Source organism: Emydura macquarii, unplaced genomic scaffold, assembly GCF_026122565.2.
Source record: "Emydura macquarii macquarii isolate MOO-44397 ecotype Brisbane River unplaced genomic scaffold, CSIRO-AGI_Emac_v2 contig_1363, whole genome shotgun sequence".
In the NCBI taxonomy this organism is placed as follows: Eukaryota; Metazoa; Chordata; order Testudines; family Chelidae; genus Emydura; species Emydura macquarii.
Window position 1 is genome coordinate 2863601 of NW_027131500.1, and position 16812 is coordinate 2880412.

Here is a 16812-nt window from a genome sequence, read left to right on the forward strand (position 1 = left end):
AAACCTATTAGAATTTACAGCGTAGTTTTAGTGACTAAATGTACCACGTACCTTACAGGTCATTTACATTATAGGCAAAAATCCTACAATTGAACAAAAGTTCATTTCAGCAAAGGACTTTTTTCCTTGATCCCAGGTTTCTTTCAAATTTGAAATGTGCCATTTTTGACACATTTTTAATTAAAAAGAATCAGCCTCAGTGAGACACATTAGTGCACTGCTGACATACTGTCATGTCTATTACATATAAAAGTTTTTTGTATTTTTTTAAACTTTCTGTAAATTTATAGTGATGACAGCTATGGGCAGTCTGGTTTAAAACCAAAAAGACTATTAAAAATAAATCAACATATAAGTATTCAACTTTTCATTTACCTATACTAACAGGATTTTATCACTAATAGAATAATTGAAAAGAACATTAAGGCCTAAGTTATTCATAGGTTAAACAATACATCTTACATCTCAAAACTAATACAAGATAATAATTCAGGCTGTTATAGTTTGCATTTATCCTTTTTCTTTATTCAGACAGTCTTTTGAAAACTTCATTTGTGTGAAGCTGACTACAGAAAAAAGCCTGAGGGATGTTTTTTAGTTTCTTAGAAGACAGTTAGTCACAACCATATGCTGGTTCATAAGATTATTATATTTAATTTTGGTTTCCATGTAAAAGACAGCAAACCACCCTAATAATAAAGAACTGGAATTATTTTTGACTGCAATAAAAAGAGCTCATAAAAACATTGAAAGATTTTACATACAGGCTTTGTTTCCAGCTTTTCATTCAGTAGTATATTTTCCCCCTAGTAGATTATAATTCTGTGTTTCAAACTGCTATAGAATATTAAACACAGCATCAAGGAGTTGTGATGACACTTCTTATAAGCAACAGTGCAGAATGTTTATTGGGCAAGAGAGCTGGGCTGTTTTTCCCACACAACATTGTCTATCTACTTTGAATTAAATTTTTGATTAAAAGATCTGAGGTGGTCTGATTAACTTCAGAGTTACAGAACATCAACCCAGCTCCAGGAGAGGCAGAGGTTTATTTCAGAGGTTCCCTCTTTTCTTTTCTATCTAATCAATTTTTCATTAGGGTGAAGGTGTTTATCAGCTTTGAGCATACTAGCTTTGAGCAAGGCGTGTCAATCTTTGTAATGAACTTATTAATTAGAGTTAATTTAATTGAAGTGGAATTGAAGGGCTAATTAATGGACAAACTGCTGATGAAGATAGAGGAAAGCTCTGTTGATTTCAACCCTGTGAGCCCTCTGTTGGATATAACTCATTTCTTCTCCCGTTAACAGCTTAACGAAATGTTTCTTTATGAGTAAGATTTACTTATTTATTGACTTTAAATATCTGAAGGTCATTTTGCACAACTTCAATAGCAGTCCTTTACATTTTATAACACAAACTAGTTTACATTTCAAAAGTCTGAAGCAACTGAAATATTTGACCATATATGTGAGAAATAGAAAGATTTGTATGATCCGTATTTTTAAAACATATAGCAGCCCCCATGTAAGGAGTCATTTTTATAAGAACTTAAGCACATGGGTGCCATACTAGAAGAGCTCAGAAAACTTTCTGTGCACAGTAGACATTCAAAAATAAAATTTAACAGAACAGTAGAGGACAATACCTTTTCTTTGGAGATACAAGTATTACTTAAGTATCTGAAAACATATATGCATACACATAGTAAATGCCTAAATCTGAAATTAATAAATATTTTGGAATATTAAATATGGGAAAATATTCCCTTCTATAGTTTTCTCATTCTGATACCTGTGCTACCAATGACTTTCAAAAATTGTTGATCAATATAATAGATATCAGACACAAACTACATTTCAAAATGGCAGTTAATCATGGAGAATTGGTTACATATCATTTGTAACTTGATATAAAACCACTTTTTCCCCCAAAAACAGGCCAGGTGTTCAGCTATTATTAAGAGCATCAACTACTTGTTAGATTAAACCTTTTTTTGGGGGGGTGGGGGTGGGGAGCAAAATACATCTGAAAATTAGAAATGATCTGGATTTTAAATATGTGGCTACGAAATGAGTAATTTTTTCCCCAAATTTGAGACTAAAATTCAGATTCTGATCTAAGTTATATCAGTTCCATTTTTTACTCCAAATTTATACCAATGCTTCTGAGATCAGCATCTGGTCTTAAATGCGCCAAGTTTTGGCTTTGAAGAAAGACTTTCCTGCTAGGACTGTTGATCCAATCATACAGTCTTTACTCAGGCAAAATTTCCATTAACTTCAATTGATGTTTTACCTGAGCAAGGACTACAGGATTGGCTCTTCCAAGCAGCTAAAAATAGATTTTTCAAATAGAAATATTTCTGGATGCATCACTAGCACAGTTCTAAATATGTTGTTGAATATCTCAGTACAGATCTTAAATGCATAAGGTACATGTAACATTTTGTTCTTTTCTGTGAATCACCAGGAAAAAATGCCTTCAGTTAATATCTGAGTGAAGGCACAGTTTGATTTTCAAATATTTACAAATGTTCATTTGTTTTGAATGTTTCACTTGTGATTTATGGCCTAATCCTGCTCTCACTGAAGTCAATTGAAGGACTTGGCTTCCGTAGCAGCCAGATCAGGTTCTTACAGAATAATGCAAGATTAAGTATTATTTAAAATATTTTAGAGTTTTTGCACATAGGGAATGTTTTTAAGCCTTACCATTTGAGCAATCTGCACCTGTCCAATTAGGGTCACAAGTGCAGGTACCACTTTCTTGAAGGTAGGTCCCATGACCAGAGCACTGGTCTGGACACATTGTCTTCAGGATTTCACAGTTGCTACCACCCCATCCTGGATTGCAATGGCACTCTCCATGGATACAAACACCATGACCGGAACAGGCTGGGTCTAAGCAATCAGCTGGAGAGAAAAGAAAAAGATAATTTTTAATATGTTATTATTAAGAATAACAACAGCAGCAATTATCATCCAGGATTTTAAGGCACTTTCTGAATTAATTAAAAAACTCCTGTGAGGTAAACAGTATTACACTCATTTAACAACAAATGGTAAACGGAAGGACAAGGCGATTAGGCAAATCACTTAATGTTACATAATGAGTCAGTGGAAGAACAGAGAGTAGAATTCACAAGTCCTGAGGTGGCCCTCAGCCCAAATGCTCTAATCACAAGATAACAAGCACTACCTGATAAAATAAATCTTTAAAAAATCAATATATAACTAACAGAGTGCAATTTCTAATCCATTTTTGTTACCATATTGGTAATTTTCTTTGTAGTACATTAGAACATCAAAAAGTAATGTTAAGGATCCATTTTCTGGTACTGAGAGACATGCATATATAAGTAACTGATTTAATGACATCCTGGGGATAACAGACATCAACCTCAAAGCCATTAAGGTAACTGAGACTCTTGCAAGGATTTGTAATTTTCCTGAATTACATCAAGATTCGCTTGAGTTTTCAGTCTATTGCTCTCTGTTCTGTCTAATCACAGAGTAACAAATCTTGAATTCTCTATACAGTATCAACTGACCTAATCCACTAATACTGAGTTCTGACAGCTGTATAGGACCCTCAACCTATTTGAGAAATAAATGAGTTGGATACTCTCTATCCTTCTTAATTCACTTTAATGTGCTTTAGATGACGAGATTTAATTTAGCAATTTGACTCAATAAAACTTTACACTTGTAGGGTCAATGGTCTGAAAATTTAATTCCAGAGATTTAATTGCATTACTTTGTATGTGGAGATCAATAAAATCAATTTGATTGAGGAAGGGAAATGGTGCTTTTTTCCTCCTAAAAAAATAAACAGAAAATGAACTCCACTTTACAGCGCACCAGAATTAATATAATTATATACATCTCTAAAATACAAAAAAAAAAAAAAGCAAAAAAAAAAAAGCATAATTTCTTTTTCATTGTGATGCATTTGAATCAGCATTTTCAAATGTAAGTTTTTATAAAAATGTTGGTGGAAAAGACCAAATGCAATAGAGTAACAATTTCTTCTATAATGTGAAAAATCAGTAAGTCTTTCTGTGTTCTAACATATATTTTTTCTCATGCTTCCCTCTTAGTTGATCTCAGCCGATAAAGTAACAAAAGAGAATACTGACAGGATAAAAGATACTGTACATAAAATAATTAAATATTTACACACGTTCAATAGTTTACAGGAAATAAAGTCTGCCACTTTGGAGTGTTCTAAATCTATTTTTTAATATGCTGAAATTATCAGACAAAGCCTGCTGAAAGCAAAATATTTAGCAAACAAACATATTAAACATACTAAAATATCCTAAGGTGAACAATTTGCCAGCACATGGCTTTATTGGGCCAGATTTTCAGCTGGTGCAAACTGACAAGTTTCTAGTGAAATCAATAGTGCTACACCGACTTACACCAGTTGAAGAATCTAACCCAGTATGTTGTAACCTGATATTTTAGAAACATGGATGTAAATATGACTTGAGTATATATTTATTTAATTACCTTCTTCACAGTTTTCTCCTTTGTATCCAGAGTTGCAGGCACAAGAGCCCATGATACAAATCCCACGGCCCCCACATTGAGGGTCAATACACTGGGTGGTAGGCACATCACACTCTGTACCCTTCCAACCGCTGTAACAGAGACAGCGCCCTTTGGAATATTGCCCATTGCCACTACACAATACTGGGCAGGCTGCTGTGAAATAAAACATGACAGAAGAATTAACAAATCTCTTTTCAAGCAAGCTTTGGAAAAAAAGAGGAACATCTATGAAATAAGTTGCATGCCAGTTTCTTTTCCTTGGTAGATTAGTAATGCCTTGTCTTTCTGCAGTTTGTTTATTGTACTTAAGAAAAGAATTTGGTTCGGATACCTCTTGAACAATCAGGGCCCAGAAATCCAGGAAAACAATGGCAGGATCCAGAAACACACTCTCCGTTTCCATGGCAATTTCGGGGGCATTCCACTACAGACTCTGAAGGAAAGAGTAAGAAAAAAAAAATTCATACAGACTCCCACCACAGCACTTAACTAGAACAGAAGGTGTCTATCATTTAATTTTGAACCATGAGTGACTGATAGCAAATTAAGGTATCTGCAGAAGCATGTTTGTCTGCTTTGTTTAGTGATTGTAAGAAAATAAATAGTGACTAATTTCCTGTAATCAATGCTTGTGGTATCCTATTGCATTATGTTAGAAAAAGAAGCTCAAGATTTTAACAGTAAAATGACAGGTGCTTTATGCTTAAAATACAGCCTAATGCCGCTTAATGAATATTTTAAAAAAGCATCTTCCTTTGTGAACTATACATCATAAGGAGACTTTCATACTTCAATTACTAAACAATTAAAATGTATTATCTATATCTTTTTGTTGAGTAATGAAAAAAAACACAATAAACTGAATGTTGGTGAAAACAACCCAGAGTATTTAACTCAGAAAACTCCTCTCTATTTTTCACAGGATGCTTAGATTGCAGCTTTTGGTGAAAACTTTGAAGATTATGCTTACCTATAACAATGGTATTAAAAGACACCTGCTCTGCATTTTTCCCATCATTATAAAAAGCCAGATGCCAGATTCCAGAATCCAAATACTGGATAAAACCTGCCTCATGGAGACTGATAGACCTTGTCTGTCGGCCAGCTTTCTCTGACTCAAGCAGGTTGCGCTGTTCTCTTGCGATCAACCTACTACCATCGAGGAGTTCCACAAAGTCGTACTACAAAGGAAGAATGTGCAAAGGGTTTATTATCCATTTATTGCTACTTTTTAGTTACCATTTTCATAAACTTTTCTATAATTTAGCAGCCATGAAAAGTGCCAGACTGACAGCCGAAGAGACTGCAGTTCCATATTTCTTCACAGAACAAATACAGTACAGATAGTGGCAATGCAAGCTTCCCCACAATATCATGTAATATGTTTTCACCTTGACGTGGAGATATCCCTTCTAGAGCACAGAGGAGTTAATTCAGTCTCAGGCAATGTGCACATCGCCCCACAGTTCAACTTTGGGAGTGTGAACTGCAGCATGCACTGGCATGTGGCATTGTAACTCCCCTGCATAGACATGCTGGTGTGAACTAAAGGACTATGTTGATGCAAATGAAGTACCTTTTAGTTCGCAACTGAAGCATCCATATGGGGGAGTGACAGCGCAGCATGCTAGTGTGGACTGCAGGCCTCAACCCCATAGTCCAAACTACAGGACCATCTAGACAAGCCCTGAGTGTTTGTCTGTTCTTTTCACCCCTCTGCTGTGATTTCTAAGGAGAATGCCAAGTAGTGCCAGTTGTCATGGTGGTGCTTTTTTGTGCTATTGACACCTGACCTCCAATTCATTTAACATTAATTTGCAGAACAAAAGTCAGACGAGGTTAATTTGCAGATGTGAGCAGGCCACCTGCAGGTGAAAGACTCATTCCATATTGACTATGCTATATAAATTAATAAGAATAACCCACACCAATCCATTCCCCTTTGCTTTTTTCTTTTGTTTCACAGTCTGGGGTAGGTTCCCTGTTGGTGTAATTTCACTGACTACAATAGAGTTACTACTAGCAGAAAATGTGGCCTTACATTTCCTTTGTACTAAGCAAACCAAATACCAAATGCAAAGTATAACAGGTTAAAATTGCTGAAGAGAGTGACAGAAAATACTGTAGTTCAGATTAAAAACATTCTTCAATAGCTATCACAAAACCATACACTTGTCTTATTAATAGCAACAGCTACATTTGGGGGGGTGGGAAAATATAACATCTGAGCTGCCACAAACACTTTAGACAAAGAGGTTTATAGTCTTAATTCCACATACATACATGAAACTCCTATTAGCACTAATAGAGGAGAAACCATGGGCCAGATCTTAAACTGATGTAGCTCTATCGCATCAATGGACTATACTGAAAGTTTATTCTAGCTGAGGATCTGGCCCTGTATTGGTAAAGATTTCTTTTCTGCATTTGTGAGGTAAAGATCCCATTATATAACAATAATTTACTGCCTATTAACTTTAAGATTCATTGTTTCTTATAGTAAAGAGTAACCTGGTTTCCACACTCAGACCAGTTTCATTTTTACTCTGACGTGTTTACTGTGTGAGGTGTACTATACACAAACCTTCACTCTTACTACATATTTGACATATCACTCAAATGGCATTTCATCCAAGAGCTGTTTAGGTAAAGGCCAGTGTATGAAACCACCGATTCACCTAAGTTGGGATCAAGTCAGTTACTGGTGGATTTATGTACTGACTTATGACCTTTGGAAACAGCTCCCTGAATATTATAAAACAGGATAGTCTTCATCTCTGGACAGGATCTAAACACTGGAATCCTCTTCTCCTGAAACTCTGCTTGATTGTTAAAAACACATGGTATTTTAAGAATCTTGCTCTGCAATAAATCTGAATTATTATTCCAACACCATTCAAAATCTAAAGGAAACACATAGATCATATGCCTTTATGAACACCTAAGACACTTTCCTCTCAGGTATGTCAGAACAACCAAAGTAGAACTTAATATGATTAGCATGGGCAGAAGCTAGTACCTTGATATGCTGTCACCTTGAATGGGCAAGCAATCCCATATGAAAACTAATGCAACTATTTTGGAAAAGGCCTGCTTATTTAAAACCATTCAATGTTCTCATTTGTCAGAGAATTAAATATTTAACTTAATTCATGAAAGATACAAAAATGGATACTTTCTCCTCGAAGTATTCACAGAGCCTTCTTTTTGATCACAATATCTAATATCACTGAAAGAAAAAGGTAACCATTCTGAATATTAGTTGGTTATTTATGGACATTATAAGCTGTTTTTCAAATTACTTCAGAAGGACACTTCTCGTTGTAGGACAATCTCAGTTGAGAGCACATTTTTGATCTGGGAATAAGGGACTGTACTATTTAATTGACCACAAAGAGTATGCTGATGGCTGACAGGCATAGTATAATTAATGATTTTAGAACTATAACATAATAAAGATTTATGTTATTATGAGGATAGTATTTCTGAGGTTGAATTTTTAAAAGCTATGCATGCATATGGATTTCACCATTCATTCCATACCCAGCAAATAGGAGTAATGTGGCTTAAACACTATAAAGACTGCTTCATAAATTTAGGAGTGGGGTTGTGGAAGGGCATAGACTAGACTGGAAAAACAATTACCTTTATGTGTTAAAATACTTCCATTTTGTTTTCCTCCTATGAGGATAAATTAATTAGCTTTATTGAGTATAAACGGGTTGATCTGCCCACACCTCTCCATTCAGTTTTGCTTTAAGCCACCAAAGTCCTTTGTTATTCTTAAAGTCTCTTTAAATAAAAACATATTGATTCCCTGGTTGCAATGAAACTGACATTTTTAGAAGGTGTCACAAAGACTTTCAGACTAGCATTGATTAGATTTGAATGGACAGCTACCGTCAATTATTTCTGGTTGACTTATTTAAAATTCCCCAGAAATAGAGAACTATGCATCTTGGGCTTCTCTATGACACACACGTATTAGTATGTACTGAGGCCATCGTTCTGAAATTTGGGTGCCTAAAGTTAAAAACAGAAATACTACCTGAAAAAACACTATTCCTAATTATGTTATACTGAAATATTTGCTGCATACTATGCCACAGTTACTTAACCTACACAGTAACTATGGTTCTTTGAGTTGTGTTGTCCAGGTCTTGAGTCATGCCAGAATGCTCTTGAATGCTATGCTGGTACTTTTTTGGAAACAGAATGGGTGTTTTGATATTTCCAGTACTGTCACCTATGATGCTTATGCGTGATAGGACCAAAGTACCAGAAGTGCATTCTAGCCTTCCTCCCCCCCCCACCGGCTTTTTTTTTTTTTAAAAAGGACTTGAGCACTTGTGTTGTACCAACAGCGGAATAAATACATGGACATGTGTTCCCATTGCACTTTAGTCCACATTCTTTTGGCCAGCAGGGTCCTCATGCCTCCAACTGGGGGCATAATGGGTGGGGCATCCCCAATCACCCTTCAGTTCTTTTGCCATAGAGAATCTTGATGTTAGTAGTAGGCATTGGGGGCGGGGTGATGATCATGGAATAAATATATGGAGAACACAGCTTGAAGAATCACATGTACTGCAGGGTAAGTAACCATTTCTTCTTTGAGTCCTTGTCCTTATATATATATATATATATATATATATATATATATATATATACCACTGTTAGTGACTCACAAGTAGTGACCTAGATTGTAGGAGATGGATGCTAAGAGTTTAGGTAAACAGTTACTGTGGGACAGCCCTGCCAAAATTAGCATGGTAGGAGTAGTGCTAAGTGAACGTATGTATTGAAGATCATGTAGCTTTCCTACAAATGTATGGAATGGGAACATTTCTCAAGGAGGTAACAGAGGTTGTTTATGCTCTCACAGAATGAAATGTGATTCTTATAGATGGGATTACATTGGCTAATTCATAATAAAGTTTGACACAAGCCAAGAGAGTCTCAATGTTGAAATGGTGTGTCCTTTAACACTATCTCCATGAATAACATGGGGGATACTCTAAATAGCTTAGTTCTGTCTGTACAAAAAGAAAACACTCTAAAGACATCCAGGATGTGAAGCTTTGCCTCACCCTTACTTGAATGTGATTTTGAAAAAAATAAAGGAAGTTGGATATCCTGAGTTAAATGAAAGCCAGAGACTATTTTTTTAATATAAGGACACTCTGTCCTTATGAAAAATTGTATAGAGGGGCCCTGATTAGAAGTATCTCCCCTACCCTTCTGGTTGATATTATTACTACCAAGAAGGCTGTTTTAATGGAAAGATGAAACAGGATACATCCACTTAAGATGAACCCAAAAGCTGGGTTCATCATTGTCATGTGAGGACAATATTTAGATCCCAGGGAGGGAAAAGTTCAATTATCCTTTTTAAGAATCTGGCTACTGTGGGACATCAGAATGTAAAAGACCCCTGTATTGGAGGGCAAAGAACAGAGATGGCTGCTAGATAGATAGATGAAACCTCAATAAGCATACAGATTGTCCAGAGTTCTTTAAAGTCAGGAGTTGGTCCAGTATGTCTGGAATTGAGATAGTGACAAGTACTGCTGTGCAATGATAGTGAATCTCTTCCATTAGCAGTGTAAGTGTGTTCATTAGGTTTTTCAATGATGGATCAGGATATTCTGTACTTCTGATGAGCAGGTTACTTCTGCTCAAGTCAGTCAGCCACATTTATGCTGTGAGGTGCAGGGAGCGTGGGTTGGGATCAATCAGTTGACTGAAGCTCTGCAATATCAGGTCTCACTGGAGAGGTAAGTGTATCAGATAGATTATTTAGGTCCACGTACCAGAAGTGCCGTGGTCAGGTAGGAATAATCGTGATTGTTCTGGTTGAGCCCTGCCAGAGCACTTTCTGAGAACATGGGGATTTATGGACTGGTGGAGGGGGGCGAGGGAGTGTGTGTGTACAGCAAGCTTGAGGATCATAGAATCAGGAATGTATTGGATAGGGATCCCCAACTCTGACTCCCTCTGGAGAAGAAGTGTTCATATTTCCTTTTCTTTCTGGTAGCAAAAAGGTATGGTGGGATGACTCCCCTACCCTCCGTCCCCCTGAGTAATATATTTTGAATTATGTCATCATTTAGGGACCACTTATGGTTACTTGAAAATTGTCTGCTAAGGTGAAGTACCAGCATGGCCTGTGCATCCCTAGCAGATGAACCACACTCCGAATAATTTCATGAGGGATACAAAATTTCCAAAGATCTTTATAAAACATGGCTGTAATAGTGTCTGTCATGATTTGAATTGTTATTCTTTTTAGGACTGAAAGAAACACTGAGCATGCTGAACAAATTGCTCTGAGCTCCAGGACCTTTATGTAGAGTCTTACTTTCTGAGGAATTCATATATTTTGTGTTTGGAGCTTATCTAACTGGGCCCCCCACCTAATGTGGAGGCATCTGTCACCAACATCTTTGTAGGTAGCAGAGGTGGTCCCAATTTAATGAGGACAGGACTTGTGGTGTAATGTATACTATTGTGGTTAGTTGACGTTTGCATGGCTGACATGCAGACTTCAGCCACTCCTGTATGCAATGAAAATGAAGTCTGGCATGCTGAGTTAGGAAGGTACAAGAAGCCACGTCTGAGAGAAGTTCGCATGGATGTCCTGGAGGAGCTCACAGGTGAGTTCATAAGTTTAGTATGGCTTAGAATTTTCTGGTGGTAGATAAGCAATCGTTGTTGAGTCAAGAATGGTTCCAATGGGTTCTATTTTTTGTGTCGGAGTCAGTATTACTTCTCTTTGTTTACTTTCAGGTCTGAAAGGACGAACAGATGCAGAGTCTGCTGAATGCAGTCTGTTACTTGTTAGTGCAATTTCTCATGAATGAGCCAGTCATCTAAATATGGGAAAAACTTGGATTCCTAGCTTTTAGAAGTAAGTTGCCACTACTGCTAGGCATTTTGTGAAAATTCTGGGTGCTGTCAACAGGCTGAGTGGTAACACTCAGTACTGGTAGTGGCAATTGCCCAGTTGAAACCTCAGATATCTTCTGTAGTGTGAGTGAATCGCAGTATGAAAATGTGTGTTCTGGAGGTTAAGAACTACATATCAGTCGTTCCACTGTAGGGAATTATAGGAGCAAGATTCACACCCCTGGTTGAGCTTGTGAATTGAAGTCCAGAATGGGCTACCAATTGCCTTTCTGGGAATCAGAAGGTAATGAAAATAAAAGCCACTTTGTTCCTTGTGTTTTTGAAGAATTTCTTTCATTTGTCTGAGAATTAAAATGTGACTGCACTTCCTGATGAAACCTTCTCTCCTGAGAGGGGTCCCTGAATAGGGACAGAGAAAGGGAGGTGGTTGCGGATGAGTATAGAAATGCATGGTACAGCCCATCTCTGTGTTTCCAGGACCCATCAATCCATTGTATGGTGCTCCAGAACCACAGAAATGAAATAAATGATTCCTAAATGGAGGGGATATGACTGGAAATGATCTGAAGGGATTTGCACACCGCTCCTGACCAAGTAGTCAAATCTGTTGCCTTGATGTTGATGGAGGCTAATGAACAGAAATGGAGGTGGAACCAGATGCCTTCCTTCTTTGAAATGTTTGTCTCTTTCTAGGTTGTTTCAGCTGCCTATGCTGCAGGTAATAAAAAGGTCCAGGTACCTAGGTGTGGTGGATGTTCCAGTACTTCTTAAAGAGCAATAGATAAGACACTTCACATTCCAGTTGAGGTGGTCCAAGAAAAATTATGCAAACTCATGGACATCCGCCACACCTAGGTACCTGAACATTCTGCAATGTCTATCAGTGAAGGACTTTTAGATCCTGCTAAACTCTCTGAGAAACTCCTGATTCTCTAGCACAAACATCAAAAAGAGCTATACGGGAAACCTTTTCAAGCGTAGACAAGGCCTTACTTGCAGAGGGACTTTTTTACTCTAAATTTCTTCTTCATGTGTGGGGCTTTAGCCACAAAGCTACCTTACTGCTAACAGACGTTGCATTTTTAGGTGGCTACGTAAGGATTCATGTGTCTTGAGTATCATTCAGGCTTGATAATATTGATAATAAAACCCATACACACATCGTAGGCATTCCTTCTCCAGCGAACAATCTACCTCACACTCAGTCAAAGCTTGACTGACCTATAAATCAAAGTGAGTACAGATCAGTAACACTCTCTAACTTCAGCTTATCAAGTATGAAGTGGTTTATAAAAAGAAAAGAAAGCTAATTGAATAACAAACAAATAATGACAAGAAAAGAAAGTTGATTGAATAACAAACTTAAATAACAACACAGGTGACTCTGACGTATTTCGGGAACAATACATTATAGAAGTCACAGAAAAGTACAATGGAAAGTGCAGCAGCTGGATTTTCAAAAAAGATCTGATGTGCTGGTGTGATTATTTCTGACCTGATGAGATTATGAACATGAGACTGGCCCTAATGAGTACCCCAGAGGAGAATCCTCAAAGGGAAAGTAATCTGTGTAATACTTGTAACTTTTGTGCTCCTGACAGAAAACACAGATTCCTCTTTAGTTCTATTTTCTGGTTTTTTTAATACAGAGGCTCCCCAATTGAATTTTTTGCTGGGATGGATTAATCAGGTAAGAATAAACTTTGTTATTATATTTACTCACTTGGACACTTTTCCATGTAACTGCACTATCCACATCAGCATCTACCATTTTTTTCATTCTTGCCGGAACACTTATTCATTAGTTCCTGTTATTATAGCTATCAATGAGATGTCATTTGTATTCCAAGCCTCTATCTTCCTGAATCAACAATCTTTTTTTAACTGGAATTTATCATGCGTCCTCTCAGCCTAGAGGTGAGTTTGTGCATGAAAGTTTGAAGAAAATCCATTTTATGAGGATCAGACATTAAAATAAACATAGGTGTTTTTCATTAAATGTCTTCTGTTTAATTTTTCACCTTTTTTTTAAAACCAAGGAAAGTAATCTACAAAAAAAGTTATTATAATGTTCAGATGGTGATTTTAATTGCACAAAATGAAGAAATTCACAATGAATATCCTACAGAAACCTTAATTCTCTTCCCTTTCATTTCAACAGGGTATTTCAAATGTTACCAAATAACAGGTGAATGTGAATTAGGGTACCTGGTAAATAGAGAGACAAGGTGAGTGAGATAATATATTTTATTGGACCTGCTTCTGTTGGTGAGAAAGACAATGCAATGATATGCAAATGAATAGTCAAATACATGCTTTAAAATAAACAACAAAAAAGAAATGTTGAAGTTACTTAGATTTTTTTTTTTACTGAAACCAAATACAAGCATTATAGCTGATCTTCAAAGCAAGTCCATTAATCTGATTTGTTCAGAGGTTTGGACATGACAGATGCAGACTTCCTCACCCATCATTGTTAATTTACAAGAAACTGGAAAAAAGTTCCTCTTTGGGAGAGCACAAAGACATAAGAATAGCCATATTGGGTCAGAACAATGGTCCATCTAGCCCAGTATCCTGTCTTCCGACAGTGACCAAAGGGAATGAACAGAACAGGGCAACTCTCAAGTGATCCATCCCTTGTCATCCAATCCCACCATCTGGCAGTCAGAGGCTTAGGGACTCTGAGAGCATGGGCTTGGATCCTTGACCACCTTGGCTAGCAGCCACTGATGGACCTATCCTCCATGAGCTCAGGATGAGAAAGCAGATCTTGGACTGAAACTGGGTTGAAACATAAGAAATTCACATTTGGGGGGTTTACATGAGATTTTAATCAGGGTTAACTCCAAATTATTGTGTCTGAATATGGTGAAGAGGAACTGCCCTTTCCCCCCATATACTACTCCATCCAGAAAGACTATGAATTAAATTGAATTATTTACTCTTACGTTTAAACTGCACATTTTCCTATAACTTTTGATGCAAACATGTAATTTGTTTATTGAATACAAGCGCATAACCAAATATACAGTGAAATAGCCCTTAAGAAATCTCTCGAGGGATGAAGCAGAACTATTATGGGATACTCTGGAGTAGTCTTAAGATAGGAAAATGTCTAATAATAATAGACTTACAATTTTAATTCACTGTATACCTGTACACACATATTTCAGTATTATATATTTGTTAATCAAAGAGCAAACTGTAAATAGTGTGACACTCACTAGGAGAACAAACTGAGTCTCTATCAAAAAGGATTTTTTTCAACTTGCTTGTAGCTTTGCCTTTTGAAAGGCAAACTCAGGACAGCAAATAAATGCATGACAATATCATGAAGCATTTGTTGATTCAAAAGTTAAAAATATGTCCATGCAGGAAGGTAACTGCATAAAATGTTTCTTTATGATAGGCATCATCACTGAAAACAATGATCAGATTTGATGATAAAACAAAAGCTATCTCTCACACTGCAGATTTAAAATCCCAGAATATATTTTAAACCTGCATTTATATTAAAATGACTATATATTTTTCGTGTAGTGTGAGATCAATATATAAAATGGAAAGTAAAAATTAAAAAAGAGGTAAAAGGAAAGGTGGCAATCCTGAGAAACACAGCTCTTAAAAAGATGCAAACTGGCAGTTTGCAATAGTATATCTTGCTTTTAATGAAAGCAGCTATTACCTGGGTATGTGAAGGTGGTAAGCCTTTTCGTCCATATACTCCAATCAATGCATCTTTCTGAAGGGAGATATTGAATTTTAGAAACTGTGGCTGATCAATGAAGAGTTGTGATCTCCAAAAGATCCCTGGAGGAACCTCTTGTATTGCTCTTCGGCCTATATCGAGTTCTCCAGAATCTATAGTGTTGTTTTCTTGTGCAAATCCCCCTAATTTTCCTAAAAGGTTAAAAAAAAATATTTAGAGATCAAACGTTAATACCCACTTTTTGCTCTCAGTCTTCTTGTAAACAAGCTGTCAAATAATTAGACTCCTCTCAGATGAAATGTTACTTGAGAATCTTTCTGAGGATGTTAAAGATCCTAAGGAATTCACTCAAGTGGAACTAGCAAGACAAAGATCTCGCACAAATACCTTCCAAGACAGAATACAATGATTTACCTGAGGTATGTCTATTAAGGAAACCGTTTTAGGATCTTCTCTCAGTTTTGATTATGATAAACATAATTATCTTACAAAGTATGTGTCTTGTTATTTCTTAAGGAGGATTAACTATGGTGTTTATCAGTCCTAATAAACATACAGTCACACTGTCAAGTGTAAATTAAGGGGAAATGGATTATACAGCTTTTCAAAGTGATGCTCATGTAAACAACAAAAACATTCAGCGAAACTGATAAATGCAATTTTCACTAAATTAAACAGAGCATTCATTTACACACCACTAACATTCTCTAAAGTATTTTACAAAGTCAATTCAGTTTCAATTATGGATGGAGCAGAGCCGCAAAATTCAGATTCAAACCCACTTCCCCTGCGTTCAGAACAGGAATTTGTTCAGTCTTTTACAGAGATAGGTTCACACCTTGATCCATATTACACCAAAGTATGGATGTGTTTTAACCTGGAAATTTGGTTCAGATAGTTCCTCCCCTCCCCATTCCTCTCTCCTGCTTTTTAGGGCACTTTCCAAAAGCATACACCAAATCCTGAAGGATGCTGAGTAGCCTCAACTCCCACTGAAGTTAACTGGAGTTGTCCCATTAACTAATCAATCTTCAAAGCACCTTGAGAAGCAGACAATTATAGAGTGATGTTTAACATGAGGCAGAGAGGTTGAATGACTTACTCAATGTCACAGAAAATGCTGCTGTTAGAACCAGGATTAGGGTTTAGGCATCCATGGTTCCCAGCCCTAGTTCCCATATCTATTGTGCTGTTTGTAGCACAAGCCCTATACAAATGTGGCTCCCTACTTACTGCACACTTAATAAAGCACTTTTCACAAACATCAAAATGATGTACATAAAATAGAACAATAAAGTGAGGAAAGGTAAATGATAGTAAATACTCAAATCAAAGGTTGCATGACTGTTAAATACAAAAAAAAAAATTACACAAATAAGAATGCATTATTTTGTGTCTGTACAGTATCCAGCACAATACGTATCCACTGTGCCCCACACCATGACAATGCTCTGCAGAGAGGGCTCTGAAAGCTGTGGGAAAACCCTACAGTGTGGTTCTAATGGTCAGTGGAATGATAAACAGGTGGCTCTGTACAGATGGTCCTGTACTCCAGTACTTGGCTCTTGCCTATTCTAACAGGGAAGGAGGAATTCTTGCTACTTCCATGGAACTATGTGGGCAAGTGCAAGG

General features: G+C 36.7%; 1 protein-coding gene across 1 annotated transcript in view; it reads right to left on the reverse strand.

Moving 5' to 3' along the window:
- Positions 1–16812, reverse strand: part of TENM3 (teneurin transmembrane protein 3) — a 569896-nt gene that overhangs the window by 104772 nt on the left and 448312 nt on the right. Inside the window, exons 11-15 of the mRNA XM_067551693.1 lie at positions 15157–15371; positions 5530–5740; positions 4891–4992; positions 4518–4712; positions 2715–2915 (exon numbers count right to left, since the gene is read on the reverse strand). Of these exons, the coding sequence (XP_067407794.1) occupies positions 2715–2915; positions 4518–4712; positions 4891–4992; positions 5530–5740; positions 15157–15371 (924 nt within the window). The remainder of the gene's footprint in view (positions 1–2714; positions 2916–4517; positions 4713–4890; positions 4993–5529; positions 5741–15156; positions 15372–16812) is intronic.